Source organism: Macadamia integrifolia, unplaced genomic scaffold, assembly GCF_013358625.1.
Source record: "Macadamia integrifolia cultivar HAES 741 unplaced genomic scaffold, SCU_Mint_v3 scaffold1548, whole genome shotgun sequence".
Classification (NCBI taxonomy): Eukaryota; Viridiplantae; Streptophyta; class Magnoliopsida; order Proteales; family Proteaceae; genus Macadamia; species Macadamia integrifolia.
The window spans coordinates 135,949-162,536 of record NW_024868254.1 but is presented as its reverse complement, the minus strand read 5'-3'; the positions used below and the strand labels follow the sequence as shown (position 1 = coordinate 162,536).

The 26,588-nt window shown below is 40.2% G+C and overlaps 1 protein-coding gene and 2 long non-coding RNA genes across 5 annotated transcripts; all 3 read left to right on the top strand.

Annotated features, from left to right (window-relative positions):
• The first annotated feature begins 1,860 nt into the window (after positions 1-1,860).
• Positions 1,861-7,344, top strand: LOC122064166 (F-box/LRR-repeat protein 4-like). 2 transcript variants are annotated; one of them, XM_042627873.1, is made up of 3 exons: positions 1,862-2,103; positions 2,193-2,394; positions 6,135-7,344. In XM_042627873.1, the coding sequence occupies exons 2-3, from the start codon at positions 2,235-2,237 to the stop codon at positions 7,022-7,024; spliced, it is 1,050 nt and encodes a 349-aa protein (XP_042483807.1). In that variant the 5' UTR covers positions 1,862-2,103; positions 2,193-2,234; the 3' UTR covers positions 7,025-7,344. The 2 variants fall into 2 exon arrangements, with proteins under 2 accessions (XP_042483806.1, XP_042483807.1); XM_042627872.1 differs by having other exon boundaries at positions 1,861-2,394.
• Positions 7,345-8,433: 1,089 nt separating this feature from the next.
• LOC122064154 lies at positions 8,434-8,984 on the top strand. Of its 2 annotated transcripts, none has more exons than XR_006135610.1 (2): positions 8,434-8,547; positions 8,653-8,984. It is a non-coding gene; the product is annotated as an uncharacterized LOC122064154 (long non-coding RNA). The 2 variants fall into 2 exon arrangements; XR_006135609.1 differs by having other exon boundaries at positions 8,440-8,567.
• Positions 8,985-9,716: 732 nt separating this feature from the next.
• Positions 9,717-15,912, top strand: LOC122064163. The gene is made up of 3 exons (XR_006135612.1): positions 9,717-14,323; positions 14,412-14,487; positions 14,571-15,912. It is a non-coding gene; the product is annotated as an uncharacterized LOC122064163 (long non-coding RNA).
• Positions 15,913-26,588: the final 10,676 nt, after the last annotated feature.

Sequence of the window (26,588 nt, the reverse complement as noted above, 5' to 3'; positions counted from 1 at the left end):
AGAAAAAAATTGCCAATGATCCAAGATGAGAGGATGGGTTCTGAATAGATATCGCCATAGGACGAACAAATAGAGCATTAGTAACAACCGAGGCAAATGAAGCAGCCCTATTACTAACAGTAGATGATGAAGGATCCGGGGGCCTAACCTCCCAAGAGATGGGAGGGTCGAACATGATTGAGAGCCAAAACAAAGAACACAAAACAACCAAAATCTAACACGCAAGAAATTTATTGAATACAAAAAATTCAAAAACCTTGAATTGGAAGAGGAGACCCGTACCTTAGGTGGTAAGGAGAAAACCCAAGCATAAAAACCGTTGCCAAATCCTCCACGATCTGATCCCCCTTGAGAGGGTTATAGTTGTTTGCTTCCCTCGATCACTAGCGGTTCTCAAGGGTATCATTCTGGTAATACCAATCTTTGTTGCTGGTACATTGGTTAAATAACGGGACCCATAAAATAATTATTGATCCGAATAATCAACTCCAATAAAACATTAATTAATTAATGATTTTGTTGGTTCTTAAAATTTAGACAGGATAAAAACATGAGGAAAGAATTAATACCATGGTTTCAAACATCGGCATTGTATCGACTGTATTATATTGGTATCACCCGAGATTGATCACAGTAAAACAATTGTAAAAAAAAAATAATAATAAAAAATAAAAAATAAAAAATAAAAATAAAAAATAAATAAAAAAAGGAAAAGAAAAGTAAGGACAAAATCGAATGATACTCACCGATCTGATCTGATCTGATTTGGATCGATATCGATAGATACTGATACCATACCATACTGATACCATCCCCTAAATCCATGATTAAGACAAACTAGAGACATGACTTGAGAGAAAACTGTATCTATTGGGGGAGGTAGACAACTAAGAGGCATGGATGGAGAGAAAATTATATCCATTGTGGCTAGGGGTGCAAGTTTTGCCCTGACGGCCAGAACCTGTCCTTGGCCCGCCTTGATCCCGAACAAGTACCGATTCAAAAATTTTGGCCTTGGGGGCCGGGCCGACCCTGAAATTTCTGACCCTGAGTCAGGGTTAGGGCAGGTAAGGGTTGATGTCTTTGGCCCACTCAGCCCGTCCTGAAACCGGCTCTGATTTTTGCCCCTAATGTTAACCCTGATTGTGACCTTGATGTTAATTCTAAATTTAATCTAATTTTATATATTGTTTGACATTGGATCATTGACACCTCAAAACTCCTAATATATCTTCTCACCGATCTCTCTTGATTTTTTTACAAAAAAAAATGATATCTCTTGCTTTTTTTTTACTAAGAAATCTGTAACTTTGTATTTTTTTTATCTCATCTTTATTATAAATATTTTTTATTTTTAGGTTATTTCATATTTTGCAGGGTCAGGGTCAATGTATACTCAGCCCTTGATGGCAAACCAAGGTCAGGGCCAATCAAGGTGGGTACGGGTTTGGGCTGAACCCTAAAGGGTAGGGCCAGAGTTGAAGTTTTGCGGCCCTGATTCAGGGCCAGGGTCAGTATATACCCAGCCCTTGATGGCAAACCAAGGTTAGGGTCAATCAGGGTCAGATCAGGGTCAGGGTCATCCCGGCTCGACCCTGAAAAATCGGGGCCAATCAGGAAGGGTAAGGGTTGGGCTGAACCCTGAAGGGTAGGGCCAGGGTTGAATTTTTGCAGCCTTGAATCAGTATCAGGGCAGGTTTGGGCCTAGTTAAAGGGATTCAGGGTTGGGCTAAACCCAGCCCAACCCAGCCCTATTGCACCCCTAATTGTGGCCTTATGGGGAGGAAGGTCTGGATTAAGAGGAATCCGTATCGGATCGGATCCGAATTTAATCTATCCGTTTTACATTTCTGGTTACAGTGGGAGTAGGAGGCATCACTCTCGGCCACTAGTATGTTTCCGTCTCCCTGAAATTGTGTTTTCTTATCCAGACTGGAGCTAAGAAGAGCAGATTAACCCAAATCCTCTTTAGCTTTAAGTTTTCAATCCCTCTCTGCGCAACAGACGAAGCTGATTAGGGTTAGGGTTGTCGATCACTGATGGCGAATCGTGAGTATTCTGGTGAAATCAGCGGCCTTTGCATCAACGAAGTCCTCACAGACGATGAGTTACAGTCGATTCTGTCTAAGTTACCGAACGATAAGGATAAGGAGGTTTTCGGAATGGTCTGTAAGCGATGGCTTCATTTGCAGAGCACGGAGAGGAGGAAGGTCTGCGCTCGTGCGGGTCCCTTGATGCTTCGGAAAATGGCGACTAGGTTCACTCGTCTTGTCGAGTTAGATCTTTCGCAGTCTCCCTCTCGGTCGTTCTATCCGGGAGTAACTGATTCTGATCTCGCCGTTATCGCCTCTGGTTTTCGTGGCTTGCAGATTCTAAGTCTACGGTACTGTAAAGGTAGCTTCTTTGTCTTTTGGCTGGTAGCTATTTTGAAAATTTTCCCGTTATTTGTCTGTTGAATTTGGGGTTCAACGTGGATAAAGATGCTATTTTGTTTGGTTTGATTGCGCAATGTTATTGATTATTTTGACAGTTAGCTCTATTTAGAGGTAGTTTTAGTTGGGAATGATATTGGGAATTTGATCAAACTAAGTTTTGTTATGCATTAGGAAGACAACTCGTTTTGGCGACATTTAGTTTTTTTAAAAGTTGAGGAATTTAGAAAGGGAAGAGGGGGGGGGGGGGGACTTAACTCCAGTTGGGGAGGAATATGGGGTTGTCTTGGTGAATTGGTTTTATCAGGATGATGCTCCTTCCCTTGGTTTGACTTTACCTAATCATTCCATTTAGCTTTATAAACAAATATCTATATCTTTCTCTTTTTTTTTTTGGTGATTTTTTTCTATTGTGATAGATTGGTAACTATAATAGGGTTGCAGGAAATTTGCATAGTTATTTTGGTTTAAAATGGAAGCCCCCTTTCAGTGTTCCTGTGATTCTCTTCTCTTCAGGAACTTGTAAACATGATTGCTCCTCCATGAAGGCATGGGTTGTTCCATACTGATTGCTGGTGATGTTTGCGAACTAAATGCAGTTTTCCCAATTGATTTATTCTTGATTTATTTATATGAGACCAGTCTTGTGTTGGAAAAATGTTGATGAGTTGAACCCAGTGTACTTTGATATATTTTTTCTGCCTCATCATTTCCCACTTGAGGAGTGAGGGCCCATATAGGATTGAATTGTTAAGTGCTTATGGAATTCTATTTTCTAGGAACGAAGTAGTGTGCCTTCTGAATTTAAAGATTATTTCCCCCATGCTATGAGGATAATTTTGTTGGTTCTGAAAAGGACTGAGTTATTATGGGCGCATACTAGTTGGAACTGTGTGTGTTTTTACTGTCTATGATCAGAGTTTTATAGGTAACAGCAATGAGTCAATTTATTAAGTTCTCTAGAAGCATTGAGGTTGAATGTCCTTAAAACACTTACAATTTCATGGTACCAAGGCGGACCAGACATAATCAGGCCATAAGGGAAAGTTTAATAACTTTATCAGAACGGAACAGATCAGTCTGAAATTCTAGTCGAAGGGTCAATATAAAAGGTAGAATAGCTCTGCAAAGTATGGTTCAGATCTGACTGATGGATCTTGAGTAATGGGGCTGTCCTGCTCTTACTAAGAAATTAGAAAACGACCCCAAATTTCAGAATTGATGCAGAGGTTTCAGGGTTCAAAGCAGGAAGAAAAAAATGATCTAGGTTGATGATTAAACAGAAAACAGAAGTCGAATTCAACAATATGATTCAGTTTAAGAACTTGAATTTTTGAAGAAATAGAATCAAAATAGAAAACTTGGAAATAGATTAGAAATCAGGGTTTCAAACGTAAACTGAGAACTAGGGTTCAAAAAGATAAGTCGATGGAATTTTTTTATAGAGAATTATCATTGTATTCAGTTTGATAACAGATGTTCTAGCTAATAACAAACTGACCTGAAAGTGATAGCAGAACATAGATTTCCGGTTTAAAGTTCAAGAAACCTATATTGAAATTGATGGAATGATAGAAGAGGAATAGAATAAAAATAGTAGCCAGTTGACAAGGATCTATACTCAAAGGATAATTTAGATGCAAATAATGAAGAATATGAGTGAAACAAGACAGAAACTATGGAGGAAAAACAAAACAGTAACTGTGAGGGGCAAAAGAGTAATTTTTAGCCCAAAATTAGGGTAATAAAGTTCAAACAATATTTGATTTCAAGAGATAACTTGAATCAACAATCGGAAGCAAAACAGCAACTATTTGAACACATAACAGTGACTTTTTCTAGATCTTGAGAAGCGAAGGGCAGAATTGGTATTTTTTAAATATCTAAAGATCAAGTCATCAGAAAGGGCCCAAATTTGAATTGATCTCTAAATTAGGGTTTTTGAATGTCTAGTCAAAATTTGAGTTCGACGGATGGCTGAATTGCTTAATCCGAAAAATTTGTGACATCCAACCTTCTAAAAGACTCGAAGAAATTCCAAAGAAAACTTGAAGAACAATGCTTGCTTGTTGTTGGATTAAGAAGATGATGAAAGAATAAATAAGAAAAGAAGAAGGATTGAGATGGGATAGATGTAGGTGGGATGGCTATCTCAGGCTAGGCCTCTCACTCACAACTATCTCGGCTGTTGAAGAATTCTTTCTCTTTGGGAGCGCAAAGCTGCAATTTCATTAATAAATTCATATTCAATATTGTAGTTCTTTACAACTTATATAGAAGACTCAAAACAGACTCAAGCGCTAAAAAGGAGAGACCTGATTTATTTATTTTTTTGGTAAGAAGGAGAGACCTAATTCAATCCTTAACTAATTAGGAAACTTAAACTGACTAGGGAATTGAAATAACAAAGAAAATAGACTCAAAACAGGAAACCTACTAAGCTTAGGACTTAGGTTATTTGTCCACCAAGTAAGAACATAATTAGACTCATGATAGGACTCCTAGAAGACACTTAAGACTCCAACATGGAGTTAGACTAAAACAAAACGACCAAAACACATCAAGACTAGGAGTCTAGGACTCTAACTAAACTTATGAAATAGATCTCATTTTCCTACTTTCTACCCATATTTTGGGCCATTAAAGTGTCATATTACAAAGAAAACCCATGGGATCAAAGGCCCAACACCTACATAACCCAGCACAAGGTTTATTTCCAGTAAAATAAACCCTTTAAGTGACTTATTTGTATCAAGTTTAGGAATCCACCTAATATGCAGGCTTGGAATCCACCAGACCCTCACTTGGAATCCACAGATTTGCTGCTGAATCTACAACAGCTAATTACTCCTGAATCCTCTGCAGTATGGTTTGAAATCCACAGTGCCTGAACAGCACAGAACTTCTTATTACTCAAAATGTGTATCTGTGGCCATATGCCACTACATCTATATATAGAATTCATAAACTGACAAACTACTACTTGCAATTGTCAAAGCAGACTAATATTTGAAACTACTACACATTATTACACAAAGAATGACTCTAGAACAGAATATAGACTTTATAATGTATCTGGACTCAAATTCTTAGTTGTAGGGTTTGATTTAATAAAGAAAACAAATTAAAAGAACAATTTAGCCTCAACTAGGACAAAGAACATAATCAAAACAGGAAAAGAAACTGAAAGCAGAACTTCTAAGATTCAGACTAGAAATAGGATTCCCACAGGGAACAGGATTCCTAGAGAGAATATGATCTGACTAGGAATAAAGTTCTGAGAGAGTAGGAAAAGGATCCCTAGAGAGACTAGGATTCTGGCCTTGCTTTTTTCCTTCTCTAATAGTGCAGCTTGTAGCTGCTGAATCAGGGGTTATAAGTAAAATTAAATTTTATTTCTTTTACAATGAAGGGGGCAATGTATGAAATTAAAAAGAATTATATTCTTTAAAGTTGATTTAACAAACGGAACCCATTTGGTTTTCTTCTTCTCTTTGATGTTGATGGTGGAAGAGGTGGTGGTTGCGGCGTGAGTTCCAGGTACATACCTTCTTCTTCTTCTTCTTCTTCTTCTTCTTCTCCTTTTAAGATTTCTTTCCAAACTTTTTTCAAGAACGTAATTCATGCTTAATATACTTGACCTCCATTGCAGTCATCAGTCCCTGCTGCAGTTTGCTTATTTCCATTTTGGTTATTGTACAGGTGTTACAGATGCTGGAATGGTGGCACTTGGAAGTGGCCTTTCCTGTTTATGGTCATTAGACGTCTCGTATTGCAGAAAGTTGACAGACACTGGACTTAAAGCCATTGCTGAGGGCTGTGGCAGCTTGAGAAGATTGCATCTTGTGGGTTGTAAATACATTACTGATGGACTATTAGCAGTCCTTTCCAAGAATTGTCATAACCTAGAAGAGTTGGGACTGGAAGGGTGCTCCAACATAACTGACTCAGGTCTCACAAGACTTGTTGACGGTTGTCATCATATCAAGGTCTTAGACATCAATAACTGCAGCAACATTGAAGATATTGGGGTTACTAGTGTATCCAAAGCTTGTTCTTCTCTCAGGACTTTAAAGTTACTGGATTGCTACAAAGTTGGAGATGACTCTATATTGTCCTTGGCTCAGTGCTGCAAGAATCTTGAGAATCTTGTTATTGGGGGCTGTAGGAACATCTCCAATGAGTCTATTAAGAGCCTTGCATCTGCTTATTGTTGTAGTCTGAAGAACTTGCGGATGGATTGGTGTTTAAATCTTTCTGATTCTTCCCTGAGCTGTATACTATCCCAATGTAAAAATCTAGAGGCACTTGACATTGGGTGCTGTGAGGAGGTGTCAGATACAGCTTTTCAGGTGTTGGGGAGTTTGGGTCAGGACATGTCTTTGAAAGTTTTGAAGATCAATAACTGTCCGAAAATTACTGTTTTGGGGATAAGTATGATTTTGGAGTACTGTAAAAAGCTGGAGTATCTTGATGTGAGGTCTTGCCCACATGTTACAAAGGTGGGTTGTGAGCAGGTTGGATTGAAGTTTCCAGAATGCTGTCACGTGAACTTCACAGGGAGATTATTTGAGCTAGACATGGTTATTTGAAAATGGTATTTCGGTGTTTCAGTAAGAAGTGAATTCATTGTAAGCAGGGCCTGCTAGTTATTGGGGAAATTCAGTGAGCAGTTGAGCAACAGGTTACAGATCTTCCTCTCGACTCCCTCTCATGTTATCTATTATCAATTGAAGGGTATTATTGCTCACTGGACAGTGGACATATCTGTATGTAATTTTAGAGTAGTTTTTGTTCCTTTCTGATATGTGGATTTGGCTTCAGTCTATTGTAATGGTTTCAGCTAGATACTGATAAGTGGATTATGTATCCATCTGTGAAAATGAATTATTGAAATTTAGCCATTTAATTATCTTCTCTTTTTTTTGTTTCCCCTTCGCCAAAGATGAAAAGAATCTAGGGAAAAAGAATGCTGCCTGGTTGCAGGTTCCTGTGCCAGATACAGGAGCTCATGAAATTACCACCCAGCCCCCCATAAAATAAAGAATTCCATCCACTTTGATGATCCAACACACTGTCATTTGCCCTCAAGCTGGTGCAGGGGTCATGCGACCAGATAGTGATCTCTTGCCCAAAAATTTATCTAATATTATGGATGACTGGTTGTGGAGGGACCGTTGTTTTTGTGGATTGGTCTCGTCTACTGTTCTTTTCTTGTCTATTTTGCTTTAGGAGGTTGGTCACAAGTCCAATCTTTGTAACTTCATGGCATGATACCCAATTGGATTGGGTCGTTTTCATTTGGAATGGTGCAATTTCTTAATCACAAAAGCTCCTCTGGCATGCAAAGAAGTACTCACTAAAGCTGGCATAAAGTGACTAAAGCTGCTGGCATAAAGTGACTACAGCTGCAGCTTTAGTCGGGCCCTAAATCGAACCGGTGAATCGGTTAGATTGAACCAATATTAGTTCAGATCAAATCGAATCAAAGCTTTATTGGTTCAGTTTTGATTTGGATTATTGCAACTCCAAAACCAAATCAAATCACACTGAAAACTGGATGAACCTAAAATCAAACTGAAACCGACTCAAAATCCAAACCGAAATCGAAACCAAACCAGTAAGAAATAAAAAACAGTTTAAAATTCATTAAAAAAAACTAAAATTTGTATAGTTTTGTATACATTTGTATTGATAGTAAGAATTCAAACCGGATCAAAAATCAAAACCAACTCTATTATAAACCGATATAAGAAACGGAAGACCAATTTAAACTAAACCGCATCGAAACCAAATCCAAACCGAAACTGAAATTTCTTTATTGATTCGGTTTCAGTTTTAGCATTCACACACTGAAACCGAATCAACCCGGACTGGCCTGTTGACATCCCTAGGTATCAGTATCGTCCTGGGTATTGGATACTGATTCAGATCGGCCGATCTGACCCAATCCATTTAAAAAAAAAATATTTTTAATCACTTTACCTCATAAAAGCAGAACAGAAGAGGCTACGAATCACGGAAACGGTGAAAGGGGGAAAAGGGCGAAAGCGGTCTACTCTCTTCGTTCTCAACTGTAGAAATAAAGCTCGCAATAGGTTAAGAAATCTGTCAGGTATGCTCCAGAAGTTCAAGGTAAAGTATTTCTTGTTAAGCTACTGGAAACCTTCTATCAAAAACCTGAAAACTAGCCTAACCCACTTCTGCTTTCCTCTGCAAGGCCACTTTTCAAAGGATGGAAGCAAAACAAAGCCTCTGGTGCTGGTAGATTAATCTCTGTGAGGATCTTAAGATTCAAGCATAGTAAGGTGATTCTTCAGGTGGGTTTAGAATTCATATTTTGTAGAACCCTCACTAGTTTAGATTATAGTTTTGGCATTTGGATAAAGTCAAATGTGTTGCTGTTTTAGCTTTCCAGGGATGTATGTAAGGATAGTATTTTTTTAACCTCTCTTAGTAGCAATTGGAGTTGTCTATGCAGGTTATATCTGTTCGGTAATTGTATTACAATTTCTTACATAATACAAATTGCAATACAAAGCTTTTGCAGTAGAAACTATGCTATTGTAGTGCTGATCCTTTGTTGAAATGAGATGAGGAAAGACTTTAAATAGATGTTGAATCACCACCATAGCTGAAGAAGCTTCGAACAAAATTGAGGTTGAGTCATACTTGTAGTGCTGCCTTTAAGGTAATTGATGCCCTTTACTGCCAAGAGTTGTTCTGCACCTCTACCTCCAAGATAAAACAATCTCCCATTAGAAGGTGAGACAGTTCTTATAGTCCCTTCTAGGAGTAATGAAAACGGAAGGAAGAGAAAAACTTGTATGGTTACAATAAGTAGAAATGAATGAAATGTCAATGTGTGAATGTGTGTTTCTGCAAGGTATTTGGTTGGGTTTATATAGATCCAAAACTAACCCTTGCACTCTCTTGGATTTCCCAAGAGTAACCTCCAATTAATGGCAAGTTAATTGGAGAATAATGTCATATGATCATGAAATGGGAATTAATTTAATAAATTGAATTAATCCCAATCAATTCTTTTTGCCCACCTCTCCACTCTTGGTAATGGCCATGAATGGAATTTAGGGCTCCCATAGGGTGTTATTGACCATTTTCTAGCTCACGTCCTCCACTCATGGTAGTGGCCATGAATGGACTTTAGGACTTAACCCACCTCCCCACTCATGGTAGTGACCATGAATGAACTTTAGGTCACCCATATAATGACATTGACCATTTACCTCCATTTGGCAATAACCTATGGCATGAATTAAGAATTAATTTCATAAATGAAATTAATCCCAATCAATTCTCTTTGCCCACCTCTCCACTCATAGTAATTGCCATAAATAGAATTTAGGGCTCCCATAGAGTGTTATTGACCATTTTCCACTACCTTGATCCCAATGGTCCCACACCATAACAAGACAATCAAAACACATAAAAGAAAGACTTCATTTTGAAACTTAAATATAATAAAATAGATATAATATCTAACAATATCGGACTATTTTTTCTAATAATATTTTGCAGAATTGTTCTACTAAAATAGAAGAGCATTTCAGAAGAGTTTAGTGTTGTTCTTATTCTTCTGTCTCAATCTATATAATGTTCTCTCTCTTAATCACTCAAAATATCTGTTTCTGGTAATCCTGTGTTTACACAAGTCTCCAGCCGGTATTGGAATTGCATTAAGTGTTCACATGACCACGTCAAACGTAGAAATACAGAAAATATTTGATTCTCAAAATTTGAACTAAGAAGAAGTTCTTATTTTATTGCAAAGTGTATAACACATTTGTAATTATAACACTAGATGATGCGTCCTATGAAAGTTAAAAATTCAAATGCACGTCCACAAGTTTAGTTAATTTTCTTCACTGCAAATTTTTTCTAGTTAGATGATTAAAGGTAAGTGTTGGCGCCCAAATTTCAAAATACACCCTAGTGACGTGGTAGGGGTGGTTTTGGATATTTGGAAGAAAACTTGGGTTAATCGTATCGACTTGTCAACCACGTAAAAGTTGATACCGTTTCGCCAGAGCGGTTAAGATATGCCTGCATAAGGCAAAGTTAGTGAGACAGGTGGCGACCGTACATTGAAAGAACCACTTCATGGGCAAAGTGGACAAATAATGTGGGCAATGGAACAGTTAATGGATCCAAGGTATATAAGGAGAAAAAGCTGCCTAATACAAGAGGACAATCAACACATTCAAACAAAACCAACAATGCAACTCTTTATTTCAATTTCGTATTTTTCATTCCTGTATTTAGAATTAGAGATTGAGTAGAACTTGTTTGTTCACTTCTTCATGAATTTTCAATTCACAAAGTCTATACGTTAGGCTTTAGTGTTTTGTATTTTAAAAACTCCTTTTGAGAGGATTAATGTGATTTATTCTCTCGTCCTTCGAAGGTTTTGATTCATAAAAAGTTCCTAGAGCTATCGGCGCAAGAGTAGGACCCAGATCGCTCGGTCGAAGTCAGATTTGATTTTAAATCCGATCAGGAAGAATTCTGACACACCCGCGCACACACCAATACGGTCAACTGACCGTAGTTAAGGGAGGAATTTTTGTGCCAACAGTAAGTTAGTCTAGCTTTTGAGCAATCATTGCAAGTTGCAACACTGTACTAACAGAAAATGAAGGCCAAAGACAGAAAATTTTCACTGGTCATACAATGCAATAGATGGAAATGGCATGATGAAAGGATCAGAATGAACATAAAATAGCTCAAAAGAGGGACTGAAATTGTTTACTTGGTCCTAGTTAACAATGGCAGCACAAAGAAACCATCCTCAGAAAGACAGTTTAGCATCTTTAAAGGCTCCCCATGCTAGATGATGGAAATAAAAAATGAGCTGTACGTAACAAATGCATAGCCTACTTTATGATTCAAGATAATATTTCTACATACATGGCTGAAATGTAAGTTTATGGATGACATATATGTTATAGTTAGATGATTAAGACAAAGGTTCATTGGAATGCATAAAGGCAAACAGAATCCTAAAATTCCAGCTATAGTGCATAGCAATTGACCCTAACCATGTTTTGGAGGACCATTCACAAAAGAAAAATTGTTGAGCACATATAAAAAATTGGTTTCAAAGCAGAGAAAAAACCCTTCTCTCAATATCCCAATTTTACTGTAATTGGTTTTCATTCCCCATCAGATCTCAAACAGTACATAGTAGACCCTACTCAGTCCACCCTACAAACTTAACATTCGAGAGAAAACTCTACCACCCAGAAACCCCTCCCTTGATAACAGACACCAAATCAATGAAAAAAAAGAAAAAAAAGAAAAAAAAAAAAAAAAAAAAAAAAAAGAAAGAAAAAGAAGAAAGAATGACAACCAATTCATTTACATTCACATAAGCAAGGATATCTGCATGAGAAGTTATAACAAGATTAAAGTGCAGTAACTGTGCTTTCATGTTTTGAGAAGAGATGTTAATATATAAAAAAAAATAAAAAAAATAAAAATAATTACATTCACATAAGCAAGGATTTCTGCATGAGAATTTATAACAAGATTATAAATGCAAACTAACTTCTTCTTGCCAATATCTGGAATGTCGCTCCTTTCAACCTTCTCCATAATTACCTGCATAGCAAAATGATAAGTTCAGAAGATTAAGTTGAAAGAATGTACAGAATATTACTCAAAAGCAAGTTAATCATTTTCTCGATACACAAAAATCAAATGAGAAGTTAAAAAAAGGTCATACTGGAATTCTATCTGGATATTTCTCCCTGATGCGAGCAGCTTCAGCTTGCCTCCTTTCTGAAAAGGTAAAATTTTTAGAATAAAAACGACAAATGTAGTATTTCTTCATTAATGCTTGTGTTTTTTGTTTTTATGTCTTTCTACCAAACAGATGGGCGATCAAAAGGATCCAGGTTGGGCTTATACAATTAGACACTATGGTAAGGGTGATAGGACAGTACAATGCAGTTTGTGTGGGAAAGAAATGTAAGGGGGATTTCCAGATTAAAGCAACACCTTGCTTACAAAAAGGGGCAAGTGGCTCCCTGTGGTTCTGTCTCAATTACAATGATGAAACAATTTCATAAATATTTACGTGAGACAAAAATTGCCAAAATTGCCAAACATAGACAAGGAGAGGTTGAATTGGAAGCTATTAGGAGAGGAAGTAATCCATCTGGATTCGTCGATCAATCAGGGGACACTGCATATGAAAATTTTGCTGTTGGAGGTAGCCATGCTTACCTAGACACAAATGAGGGAGATTTTCATTTGGACTATGCTATGCGGGCTAGCATGGCCTCTTTAGAGTCTGATGCAGTGAGACGGAGATCCATTGCTATCGATGGTGGGTCATCTCGCCAAGCTGGAAAAGAGGAGGAGATATTGGGGGACCATATTATGACATGAGGTAAAGGTTCATGTTCACTGGTGCTGAGCCATTTAGTATAGGACCCTTTCAGAGGTCTACAACTATTAGAGAGAGAGAGAGCAACTTATGAGCAGGTTGAGGATCTAGTGAACTTGGCCAAAGGGAAGGCTATTCCTCCAGGAGGCAGACCTGGTGACTACAGAGCAGCATTTGCAAAACAGACCATGATATCAGATCATGTTAAGGGGAAGTTATTGGATAAAACAACTAAAATTTGTAGGGAGGTAACAAGGTGGTTAACTTTAAATGGTTTGCCTTTTAATTCTATTAAGAATAAACACCTTCAAAATTTATTAAATGTAGCGGCAGAGGAGGGAAAATAAATGCTCCTATCCCATGGGAGATTCACATAAATATCTTCCATTGGGGGTTTAGGATTTGAAAGAGTACATCAATTCTCTTCGGCCTGATTGGGTGAAGAAGGGTGTGATTATAATGTGTGATGGGTGGACTTCGAACACAAGGAAGTCTTTTATCAACTTCATAATATACTGCAATGGGAACACTATTTTTCACAAGTCCATTGATGCATCAAATGATCGGAAGACGAGTGCATTTATATTTGCACAATTGAAGTCAGTTATCCAAGACATTGGAGAAGAGCATATTATTTAGTTGGTAATAGACAATGAGACTTCATACAAAGCAACAGGGAGGTTGTTGGAGAATGATCATCATCACCTTTTTGGGCACCATATGACACCTGTTGCTTAGATTTTATTTTACATGAGCTTAACACCTTCAATGAGATCAGGGAGATTCAATTGATTGGTGTGTTATTAGTAGGCAGATATATAATTCTTTTGCTGCTACTAACCAATTGAGGATATTTACTGGTAGCAAGGACTTATATAGATCTGGGACTACAAGGTTTGCCACTGAGTATATATCATTACAGAGTTTATTGGATAACAGGGGTAGCGATGCTAAATGCCTTTCTAGATGAAAATTTTTTTCATAGCCCTTGGTCAAAATGAAAATAAAAGAAAAGATTGAGTTATGTGGATGCAAAGCACCATCAATGGTGGTTGGTTTTGGTATGGGGCGGCTAGGGTTGTAGCAATCATGAAGCCCATAATGGCTGTACAATAGGTTGTCAATACCGAGCTACGAGTTACTCTACCTTTTATCTATGATGCCATGCTTCGGGCTGAAGAATGCATCTTGAACAATGTCTAGGAGGGTGAGAAATACTGGCGAAAGATATAAAACGGTGGGATGAAAAATGGCCCATCTGATTCATGCTGCTAGTATAAATATTTACTGTGCTTCATTGATGTTTGATATTACATTTTCAAAATTTTAAATGTATTATTGACAATTGCCCATGCTTTCAAATTTTTTTCTAATATATGGCGGCATCATATGAAACCAAGATGAATGTCAAATGGAAATGATGACAGTAATAAGAAGACTGGCCAGGAACCTTAATGAGAAGAGCATATGCATCAATGAGGTGAGCAAATTAAATGTAATTTAGGTTGTACTTTTATACTTCTTATGTTTGTTCTAATCATTGCTCTTTTTTTTATTTATACTTCTAGATACAAATTTATGAGAGAAAGGTAGGTGAATTTGGTTCTTTGCTAATTCAACGGGCCATCCATATCACAGCACAAGGTATATTTTTAATATTATAGAAGACTTTCTTTACACGTTAATTAAGTGACATACCCCTTATGACTTTTTACTTGTATATGTAGATTATTGGTGGGAGATATATGGTGTATCAGCCCCACATCTAAGAAAGGTGGCAATGAAAGTATGTAGCAAACTTGTAGCATATTAGGATGTGAGAGAAACTGGAGTAAATTCAGCCTTGTTCATACTAAGCCATAAAACTGGTTGAAGCTAAAGACTCTACATGAACTTGTCTTCATCCACGACAACGAGCAACTTCATCTTCGTAATTTGCGCTTATAGGATATTGAGTATACTCCATCAGATCTTACACACACTATCATTATGATGATTCAATACATTCATGGATGCATCAACATGTGCATATGGATACTGAGGCTATTGAGCCTCTACTAGATGGTGACATATTCTGATTGGACATGGAGCTTTAAGGTAAGTCGACCCATTATTAGCCCATAATGCAAGATCATGATGAGATTTATTAACAAATCCCAAAAAACTGCTACGAACGCGGTGATGATGCTCCTAATCAGTAGGACTCAAACGTCTCACATAGAGAAGAGGTTAAAGAACAGACAAATCTTTAGTTGGGTCGACGTAGTAGACGTTGAGATTTGCAAGGTCATAGTAGTGGAGTGAGAGACCATAAAGAGTGTGGGTTGGCGTATAGTTCATTCGGGTAGCAGTGGAGGAATCGTGGCGCCTAGTGGTGTTACACATAGAAAGCGTGATAGTGGTCATGGGAGTAAGCAACGCAAGCATCGACAGTCGACTCAGACATTGGAGAGTCAAACTACGCGATTACAGACATGCCATTGCCATGATAAGGGACTAATAGATGAGGATCAAGAGTTACCATTGGAGGAGGAAGAGATTGATTCTGATGAGGATTGCTTCTTTAGATCAAGCTGGTGGTGATGTTAGTGAGGATTTAGATGACGGGACTAATAACAACATTTCAAAAGGACATATATGGCCTGCATGGTCTGCGAGACAGACATATGGTGTTAACACCCAACATGTCTTAGGTGATATTCATAATTGGTATTTTGAGTAGTAGATGGGGACATATTCCATATTTTGAGACTCAGGAACCGTACCATGGATGTCTACCCAGCAATACGGATTTATTGAGCCTACACTGTAGCCGATGGATGGTATTCAATAGTACCAAAGTGGATGGGATGATGGCAGCAAGAATCAAAGATATGATGGACCACGACATTCAGTCCACGATTGATAATGTACTAATTTGAGGTTATTTTCTTTGTTATTTCAATACTTTATCTATTTTCTATTGTTTCTTAAGATTTATTTTCACCTGAGACTTTTTGTGGTGTATGTACAACAAGAAAAACAGATCGTAGCAAATCATACAAGTGTGTGTTGGGCTCTCGACCTTGGATAAGGTGGCATCAATAGAACTTTGAAGTTTGAATTTTTTTTTTCTATTTTCATTTGTGAAACTTTTTGTAATTTATTTTCTTCTTAAAATTGAACCTGTTTCTTATCTCCTTTCATTTGGGCCAGTCCTTTCTGATGAGATAATTGATTTAGTTTATCTTCAGATCGTAGTATGGTTTGGATGTTTTTTACTGAATGGAATTAACTATCATATAATATTTGCATTTCCACATGGTTTGGATGTGTATGGCACTATTTATATATGCTACTATTCAAGTTGTTTATGGAGGCCAGATTGACTATTTTACTCTTTTGCATGTGGTGAGTGCGATATAGTTTTGATGGTTTGCCTTATTTTTACAAAGGGATAAGCATAAAGATAATACGAAGTGTTTCATTACAAATTAACTTTTTTTTTTAATTTTTTTTAAAACTTCCTTCTCTCATTTTGTTTATTATATTTTTTTGAATTTTTTAGATTAATTTTTTTTTTTTTTTTTTTTTACTGATCCTAGCCGATAGCATGACTGATCCGGGAAAACCATATGATTTCCAATCCTTGACTGATCATTATTGATACCGATACCGATACCGATAACTAAATCCATGGTCTCTTCACCTCATCCTGTTTGTCGCTAAGTACATCTTAATCGATGTATTTTTGGGTTTTGTTTTGTGTTTAGTCTTGGTTTTAAGGTTTCCTTGTTTGCCGAAGTAGATCTTGATTTTTTATGCTTTCTAGGTTTTGTTCTGAATTTTTTTATCTCAATTGTTAGGGTTTTCTATTTCTTAGTTTGTTTTAGGTGTTCCTTTGATTTGAATAGTTGCTATCTTCAGAGTTGAGATCCAAATCTAATGGATTCTTAATGTTTTACTCCAGTGAGGTTTTTGGATGGCGCTTTCACTTAATATGCTTTTAGCTTACTTTTGTGCCTGGTTTGATCCTTGAGTTCTTGTCTCGTCTCATGTAGTGGTAAATTTTTGTGCATGTTTTCACTGTGTCGTTTTGGTCCTTTGCTGCAGTTTTAGGGTTGTTGTAGCTAGACCTTGTTGGGATTTGGCCTGTTCTATAGACGTTGGCCAGACTAGCTTTCTTCTTTGTTCTCTAGTTAGGTTTAGGTTTAGGTTTGTTTGTGGGTTTTGCACTCTTTTTCCGTGTTTAATTTTATTTCACAAATCTCCATTTCTAAGTTTAGTGTACTTCATATACTAAGGAGTAAGGATAACAATAATCTATGTTTGGTTTTGCTTGGGCCCTTGCCTTTGTCAGTAGGTCCATGTCCGATAGGTCAGGGTAACCTATCCTATTTCAATTCTTCTGCAACTCAGACTCCCCTAGTATTTTTCATATGGCCCTTAACAAAGGGTCATTGTTGATGACACAATGTTTGTTGGCTAATTATGGGACTCTGATATTACCTATAGTTCCATGTGAAAATGGTCTACAGTGGCTGCATTGGTGCAGTGAGCATTAGGTGGCTGAGAGCCCCTTAGAGCGCGTGCCCAGATGCTCTTAGCCGTTCGATGCTCACCGCAACTCACTGCTCGCTGCAGAGGATGTGGACTCATATATGTCCTAGGCCTTCTTCCCTCAACCGAAGATGAGCCTTGTAGCCCTCTTGAGCCTCATTTGCGCTTCTAACATTGGAGGGTGTTCCTTTTCTAAGGTTACATTACCTTAAGGTATGGATCCCTCTCTCCCTCTCTCTCTCCTCTCTTTGTGTTTAAGAAAACATCTTCAATGATTAGGTCTGATCACACACTAGTAGCTATTGAGTTGATATTATCACTAAATTGAAGTGTCCCCCAGGCTTCCAATTTGAGGATAAATGGGAGGATCACCGATGTTTTTAGAGGTCCTAAAGTTGAAGGAAGAACTTGAAAATTTACAATCTAATCCTAATCATGCATTTTTATTTCATTAAGAATCTAACCTACATAAAAAACTTGAAACACTTCTGTAGTAAAAGAATTTATATTGGATGCAAAGATCTACTATTAAATGGTTGAATGTTGGAGATCGAAATATGGCTTTTTTTTTCCCACTCTTGCGTCTCAACGAAGGCATCTGAACTATACTATTAAATTGAAAGATTTCTCAAGCTACTGTATAATAAATTAGGTAGCTTTGATTACTCATTGTTGCTGCCAAGAATCTGTGGAAGGTTGAGCATTGATCTTGCACAAGCACAGAAGGTAGAGGCCCGGAGGTGGCTCCGAGATTAGTCCTCTGATGCCCAAGTTAGAGACTCGCACAATAGTTTTTCAGAAGAGTAATGGTGTGAACATATTGACTTACCTCGCTCTGTCTTCCATGTTCCTTCTTATAGGATTACCTCATTGTCGAGTCCTCTTGGGATACGTCTTGCTCTCCTTTTACGAACTTAGGGCGATTATGGAGGACTCCATCCGTTACATCCCTCTACCTCAGTGGGGAATCTCCCCTTTTTGGATATCTCCCCCCTTCAAGTAGTTAGAGTCCTAGTATGTCTCTTCCACCTGAAGAGGACTCAAGTCTCCTCCCTTTTCTGATATTTGGAGTTGCCGTTATACGTGATATTTTGAGTTATCCTTATAGTTATGTGCCACATGTCCACTCCTTACTAGGTGGCTAATTTGAGGGTATCAGAAGCCCCCTTATAGCCACTGAGGAGCCCTTTCAGTGAGAGTAACAATGCAAAAAAAAAAAAAACCTCTTTTTATTTTATTTTTGGCCCTTCGGTCCTTTCTATTCGGCTTCGGCCTTCGTCTTGACCGAGGGAAGACCCTTCGGTTAGGTCTGAGCCCCCAACAGAGGGTGGTATCTTCGATTCTTATGTTTATGTAATTATCTGAGACTAATCAATCTACCGTGAATGATATTGAGAAGGTGGAACATCTGGAGGCCAACCTCCTTCAGGCATGTCAGGAGTCCGATCGTAAACTTCCGAAGCTGAAGCCAAAGATGACGTCAAAATGAGGGGAATGACGTTATATGTAAGCAAGGGAGCGACGGTCTGACTCCTCAAGGCTATTAATGACCAAGACACGTCATCAGGGGGGATTCCCAAGGCCCACTCGAGTCAAACATACGAGTGAGACCTCCATCCTTGGCTCTCCTCTCTCGGTTGGGGGCTAAGGCCAAGGTCGAGTAGACCTAACTGAAGGGTCCTCCCGCAGTTGGGGGCTCCGGCTAAGGCTGAGCAAACTTGACCGAAGGGTCCTCCTTCAGTTGGGGGCTCAAGCAAAGGACGAGCAGACCTGACCAAAGGGTCTTGCCTCGATTGGGGGCTTAGACCTAACTGAAGGGTCTTCCCTCGGTCAGGACGAGGGCCGAAGCTGAACAGAAAGGACCAAAGGGCCCAAAAAGAAAAAAGAAAAAAAAGAGAGGTGAAGAAAAACATTGTTACTCCCACTGAAAGGGCTCCTCAGTGGCAGTAAGGGGCTTCTAATACGCTCAAATTAGCCACCTAGTAAGGTGTGGACTTGTGGCACACAACTATAAGGATGACTCAGAATATCACGTATAATGGCAACTCCAGATATTAGGAAAGGGAGGAGACTTGAGTCCTCTTCAGGTAATAGAGACATACTAGGACTCCAACTACTTGAAGAGGAGGAGATACCCAAAAAGGGGAGATTCCCAGCGTAGGTAGGGAGATGTAAAGGATGGAGTCCTCCATAATCGCCTTAAGTTTGTAAAAGGGAAGCAAGATGTATCCCAGTAGGACTCAACAAATAGGTAATCCTATAAGAAGGAACCCGGAAGACAGAGCAAGGTAAGTCAATACGTTCACTCCATTATCTTCTGAAAAACTATTGTACGAGTCTCTAACTTGGGCGTTGGAGGACTAATCTTGGAGCCACCTCTCTTTTTTTTTTTTTCTTTTTTTTTTGGGCCCTTTGGTCCTTTCTATTCGGCTTCGGCCTTTGTCCTGACCGAGGGAAGACCCTTCGGTTAGGTCTGAGCCCCCAACTAAGGGAGGACCCTTCGGTCAGGTATGCTCGACCTCTACCTGGGTCAGGTCTGCTCAGCCTTGGCCCAAGTCCTTAACAGAGGGAGGACCCTTCAGTCAGGTCTGCTCAACCTTAGCCCAAGCCCCTAATCAAGAGAAGATCCTTCGGTCAAGTCTGCTCGGCCTTGGCCTGAGCCCCCAACCGAGGGAGGACCTGTCGGTCAGGTTTACTCAGCTTTGGCCTGAGCCCCCAATCGAGGGAGGAGAGCTGAGGATGGAGGTCTCACTCGTGTGTCTAACTCGAGTGGGCCTCGGGAATTCACCCTAATGATGTGTCTTGGTTATTAATGGCCTCGAGGAGTCTGACCGTCGCTCCCTTGCTTATATGTAGCATCATTCCCCTCATTTTGACATTATTTTTTCTTTCAGAGCCATCGTCCTTCGGCCTCATCTCCTTCCCCTCATCTTCGGTTCTCTTAAGTGTCGTCATAAGTTAGTTCCTATGTCCAGCTCCTTCGGTCACATATCTTCATCCTCCGAGAGGACTGTGTCTAACCTTAGGGATCATAGCCCTGGGCATGTTTGAGAGATGTCTTCAGACTCCTCCTCTAAGTCCTCTTCATCTCGAGCCTCCTCCTCTACCGCGACACCTTTGGAATCCATAGGTGGTCTGGGCAGTGAGGATATCAAGGAAGGGGTTTTTTTTGAGTCCCGAGCCCATACCAATGAATCCCTTACCATTAAGGCTAGGGACATAGTATCTACTAAGACCAAAGATGAGCCTGATGAGCCTAAGGCTTCCTACAGCATTCCGGACGAGTTCGTCTTTCGGGTCTTGGATCCTATAGATAGGGCTAGTTATAGGAACCCTAGGGAACTTTGCTTTTACTAAGATGCCTTTAAGGCTGCACTTTGGCTTCCTCTTCACCCCTTCTTCGGCCAAGTGTTTTGGCACCATAGCATCTATCCCACCCCATTGACTCTGAATGGGTGTCGGTCGATCCTCAGCTTCATTGTCTATTTCTCTAAGATCTAGAGACCTATCTCTCTTCATCTCTTTCTCAATTGTCTGTCCCTCGGTGCTAGCAAGGGGGACTTGGGCTGGTATTACTTCAGCCCTCGGAAGGACATCAGGCTACTGAATGGGTATCTTATGTCGATCCATGTTTGAAAGTTTAAATTCTTCTTTGTGAGATCGTTAGAGTGTTTTCCCTTCAGTAACTTCCGGGACATACCTGATTTAAAGGATGTGAACTCCATGCCTGTCCTCTTTCGGGTAGATGCGGAGTCATTGGCATTGGCTAAGAACAAACTTCGATATCCGCCTGTTGAGTCCGATAGCCTTTAGTCGAATGTCGTTTCATTCCGATTTGGGCTTAGCCCGGGTGAGTCCTAGGCCTGCTCGAATTAGTTCTGGCTTTGGTCTTTGTACCTCATATTAATTTTCTCATTTCTTGTTTGCAGTGCAACTTTCTAGGCTAAAGTCAAGGCAGTTGCTACCCAGAGGTAGGCTAAGGCGAAGGAAGCTAGGGCACGGGAGGCGCAGTTGAAGAAAAAAAAGGAGAAGAAGAGTGGGGCTTCAACCTCTGAGGCCCCTTCAAAGAAGAAAGCTAGGGTCAAGGACCCCACTCCCGACACCGTTTAGGCCCTTGCTACCCCAGGCCATACCGCACAGCCTCCTCGGGCAGTTTCTCCCGAGGTTGACTTCCAAAGTTTGGGGGTAAGCCATGGCCAAACCGAAGTTGGGTTCATCCTTCACTGGTCTATCAAGGAGGATGACACCTTAGCTGTCGGGCGGGTAACCCGCAAGCCGATGTAGAATGGGAGCCTTCTAAAGGACGCCGTCAATGCCCAGAGCCAAGGAACTGTGGCCATGATCACCAGTACTTGTATCTTCATGGTAGGGGTAATATTCCACCTTCAGAATTTGTCTCTCTATTTCTCCTCTTCTTTTTTCTTGAGATTGACTAAGTATAAGTTTCGCTCAGGCCCAGAACCAGGTAGCCTCGCTGACGATCCGAGCCTAGTCACTAGTTAGGGACCTCAAGGCGTCTGAACGTGAGAAGCGGGCCCTAGAAAATGAGTGTTCCATCCTCCCTCAGAAGGTGAAACATTTGGAGGTCGGCCTCCTTCAGGCACGTCAGGAGTTCGATCGCAAACTTTCTGAGCTGAAGGTAAAGATGACTGCGAAACTCAGAGAGGTCAAAGCCCGAGGAGTCGAATGGTACAAGGGCTTTGAGGAGTATAGAGAGGAGGTCAAACATGATGCTGCTCTCAGGTATACCATGGGTGCCACTGAGGTTTGAGATTGGATACTCGAACATCATCTAAAGATCTCCTTCGAAGGGAGTGGCCTCATTTTTTAAGACGAGGGTGATGATGCAGCACCAATCACAACCAAAGTGGCTAATGAGGAGGTGAGTGGCAATGAGAAGGAGGTTCAGTTGCACTACAAGGTTGCTCTGACCACTGACCATGATGGCTCTGACCGAGACATCTCTAACCGTGTTGAGGACGAGATTACTCTGTTGATCGACGTTCTGTGAAGCTTTCCCTTCTCCCTTTTTCGTCATTTCCTTTTGGCCTTCGGGCCCAGTTATGTAATGGGGCCTTCAGCCTCCCTTTTTGTACTTTCCCTAGGAGGGCTTTTTATTTTAATGAATGAACTTTTTTGCTTTTCCTTTCTTGCTGCACCTTCTTTTCTCACTTCTTTGCAATCCTTAATGATTAATCTTGAGTTTGAAGGTAGGTCAAGGTACATTTTCGACCCGATGGCTGGGGTTCGAAGGCCAGTATTGTCACCAAGTGTCGGAAGTATACCATCTGATCGAGATCCAAAGGTCAATGTTTAACTGAAGGTCAACACTAGTGAAGTACTTGTATTTTCCAAGTGTTGTGTGTCTCGGCCCAAATAGTAGAGGGTGGTATCAAACATTTTTATCTGTGGCTCTGAGGGAGCTGCTTCGGGTATCTTTGGGTCTGTGACCAAGAATGCGTGTCAAAGGACAATGATGTCTCTTCGGTCAAGTTTGCTCTGCCTTGGCCTGAGCCCTAACCAAGGATGGTCCCTTCGGTTAGGTCTGCTCGGCCTTGGCCTGAGTCCCCAACCGAGGGTAGACCACTTGGTCAAGTCTGCTCAGCCTTGGCCTAAGCCCCCAATTGAGGGTGGTATTATGTAATTAACTAAGACCAATCAATCTTCCGTGAACCAGCTTTTTAAGAAAATTTGAAACTACAAATTGGAAGTGAAATTGGTAAGTGCTAAAAAATTCAAAGAAAATTGTAAAAAGGAATGGTTGAAACTAAACATGCATGTGTACTACTACTATTGGTAGAACTTTCTCAGATTCTTTGAGTTCCCTGATCAGGGTACCCTTTCTCCCCTCGTAGTCTCCAGGTGATAGGAGCTTGATCATATTATCCTGGTGACTCTGTAGGGTCCTTCCCAATTGGGTGCTAACTTTCCCTAATGCCTTGGGTCTGACACTTCTGCTCTTCGTAGGACAAGGTCTCCAACTCTGAATTCGTTTCTTCGTATTTTGGAATTGTAGTGCCTTGCTACCTTATATTGGTAAGCTGTAATTCTTTTCTATGAGTTTTCTTGTACTTTGTATAGGAGATCCAGATTGGCCCGAAGTCCTTCATCATTTTTGCCTTCGTCGTAATACTAGACTCTATGGGTCATAACACCAATTTCGATCGGGAGTAAAACTTTTATGCTGTAGGTCAAGTTGAATGGTGTTTCACCAGTGGCCAACCTTTCAGTTGTTCGGTAGGCCCAGAGGATGCTGTGTAGTTTGTCTGCCCATAGACCATTTGCATCATTTAGCATCTTTTTTATTCCCTGTGGTAGTGTACGGTTTGTTACCTCTGTTAATCTGTTGGTTGGGGGTAGCTGACTAATGTCTTTCTATGCTCAATGTTGAGGGCTTCACAAAATGACCCAAAGGTTGGATTGGCAAACTAGGTTCCATTGTCTTTCACTACCACTCTGGGGATCCCAAACCGATAAACCACCGCTCTTTCAAAGAAATCTCGTATGTTCTTCTCTGTTATCGTGGCTGTTGTCTTGGCTTCTGCTCATTTAGTGAAGTAGTAAACTGTCACCACCACAAACTTCCTTTGCCTTGTTGCTAATGGGAAAGGTCCTAGGATGTCTATTCCCCACATAGCGAAGGGTATCAGACTGGATAGGGAGGTTAATTCTGTGGCATGCTGTCTAGGAACTGGGGTGAACATTTAGCACTTTAGGCATTTTCTGACAAATTCTTCAGCATCCTTCCTCATGGTTGGCCAGAACAGGCCATGCCGCAACACTTTACTGGCCAAGGCTCGGGCCCCTAAATGTTGTCCGCATATTCCTTTGTGTACCTCTTTGAGATCATATTCGGCATCGATAGGGTTCTTACATTTGAGATATGGAGTGGTGAACCCTATTTTGTACAATGCCTCATCCTTCAGCAGAAACCATACTGACCTTCTACGTACCTTCCTTGCCTCGTTCCATCCTCTGGAAGCACTCCAGTTGGGGCCATCTCCATCAATGGGTAATACTTCTTGGGAACTCTTGGTGTTTGGCTGAGGTAATACATCAAAATATACTGATCACCCTAGTTCCGTGAAGTCTGATGTTGCTAGTTGCGACATGCAAGCGATACTTGTTTCACCTCAAAGCCTTTGAAGGTTTGCACATTTTCCTGCACCTTTTCTAAGTATTCTGCCATTCTGTGTTCCTTTGCTCTGTAGTCACTGTTTACTTGTCGAACCATAAGTTGCGAGTCATTGTGCACTACTAGCTTCAACACCATCAGAGCTTGTGCTAGATTAATTTCGGCAATCAATGCTTCATACTCTGCTTCATTGTTGGAGGCTCTGAAGCTGAATTACAGGGCATATTCGATCTTGAATCCCTTGGCACTGATAAGTATGATGCCTATTCCACTTCCCAACGTGCTGGATGCTCCATCCACATACAGTGTCCAAGTTTCATCTTTTAGAGCCTCGGCAAGCTCTTGTGCTTCATCCAGGAGTGTAGTCTCGGTGATGAAGTCGGCCAGGGCCTGTGCTTTGATTGCAGTCCTTGGTTTGTATTGGATGTCAAATTCTCCCAACTCTATGGCCCAATTCACCAATCTTCCAGATATATCTGGCTTCTGCAGTATTTTCTTTAGGGGCTGGTCCGTGAGTACATATATTGTGTGTGACTGGAAGTAGGGTCTTAATTTTCTCATCGCGATCACAAGTGCATATGCCACTTTCTCCATCATCTTGTATCTTGTTTCTTCATCTAGCAGGGTTTGGCTGACATAGTGTATCAATCACTGCTGTCTATCCTCTCCGTTCAATAGCACTGCACTTACTGCTACGGTCGATACAGCTAGGTATAGTTACAAAATGTCTCCGATGTTTGGCTTTGTCAGCAGCGGGGGTGTCATTAAGTATTCCTTCAAGTGTTCGAACAATGTTTTCGCACTCATCAGTCCACTCAAACTTTTAGATCCTTTCAAGGCTTTGAAAAAAGGGAGACACTTGTCAGCCGAATGAGACATAAATTGATCCAAGGCGACAATTCTTCTCGTTAGCTCATGGACTTGCTTCATGCTCTACGGGGACTTCATCTCTCGGATGGCCTGTATTTTCATCGGGTTAGCTTCAATCCCCCTTTCCGAGACAATGAAGACAAGAAACGTTCCTGACGTTACTCCGAATGTGCACTTCATTGGTTCAGCTTCATGTCGTATTCCCTCAGTACTTGGAATGCTCGCTCTAGGTCCCGGATATGATGTTTCACCTTCAAGATTTTCGCAAGCATGTCGTCCATATACATTTCCATAGTCTTACTGATCATTTCCTTAAAGAATTTGTTCACTAACCTTTGATAGGTGGCTCCCGCGTTTTTTAGCCCAAAGGGCATTACTTTATAGTAGTACAATCCTCCCTCGGTTATGAAGGATGTCTTCAGGACATCAGTCTCACACATCTTGATCTGATTGTACTCTGAGTATACATCCATAAAGCTTAATGCCTCATGCCCTGAAATGGCATCAATGAGAAGGTCTATCTTCGGAAGGAGGTAGCTGTTCTTCAGGCAGGCCTTGTTCAAGTCCGTGAAGTCAATGCATATTCTCCAGTTCTTGTTTGCTTTTGTAACTATTACTACCTTGGATATCCATTCGGGGTATCGGATCTCCCGGATGAACTTAGCCTTTAGCTATTTCTTTACTTCTTCATCTATCTTTTGTTGCCTCTTAGGGGCGAAGGTTCTCTTCTTCTTCTGTATTGGCTTCTTTGTTGAATCAACACTCAGTTGATGCTTAATCACTTCCCGAGCTATCCCGAGAAAGTCCGAGACCGACCAGGCAAAGACGTCAGAATTACCTTTAAGGAATGAGATGATCTTTTCCCATTGCTGCCTCAAATTAATGCTCACTCTGGGAATTCACGAGTGTTGTCTCCTTCCTCATGTCAACTTGGATTAGGTCCTCAGCCGGTTCCCCTCTTTGATGACTATTGTCGTCGCACAGGTCTTCTATTGGAAGTTCTTCGCCTACCTTTTCTTTTCCCCATAGGGCAGTGGCATAGAATTTTTGGAACTTTTCCTAATCACCTCAGTATTCCCTGACTCCATTTTTTATGGAGAATTTCATCATGAGATGCGGTGTGGAGATGATGGCTTTTAGCACGTTCAAGCCAACTCTTCCCAATATAGTGTTGTACGCAGAAGTAATGTCGACCACAAGG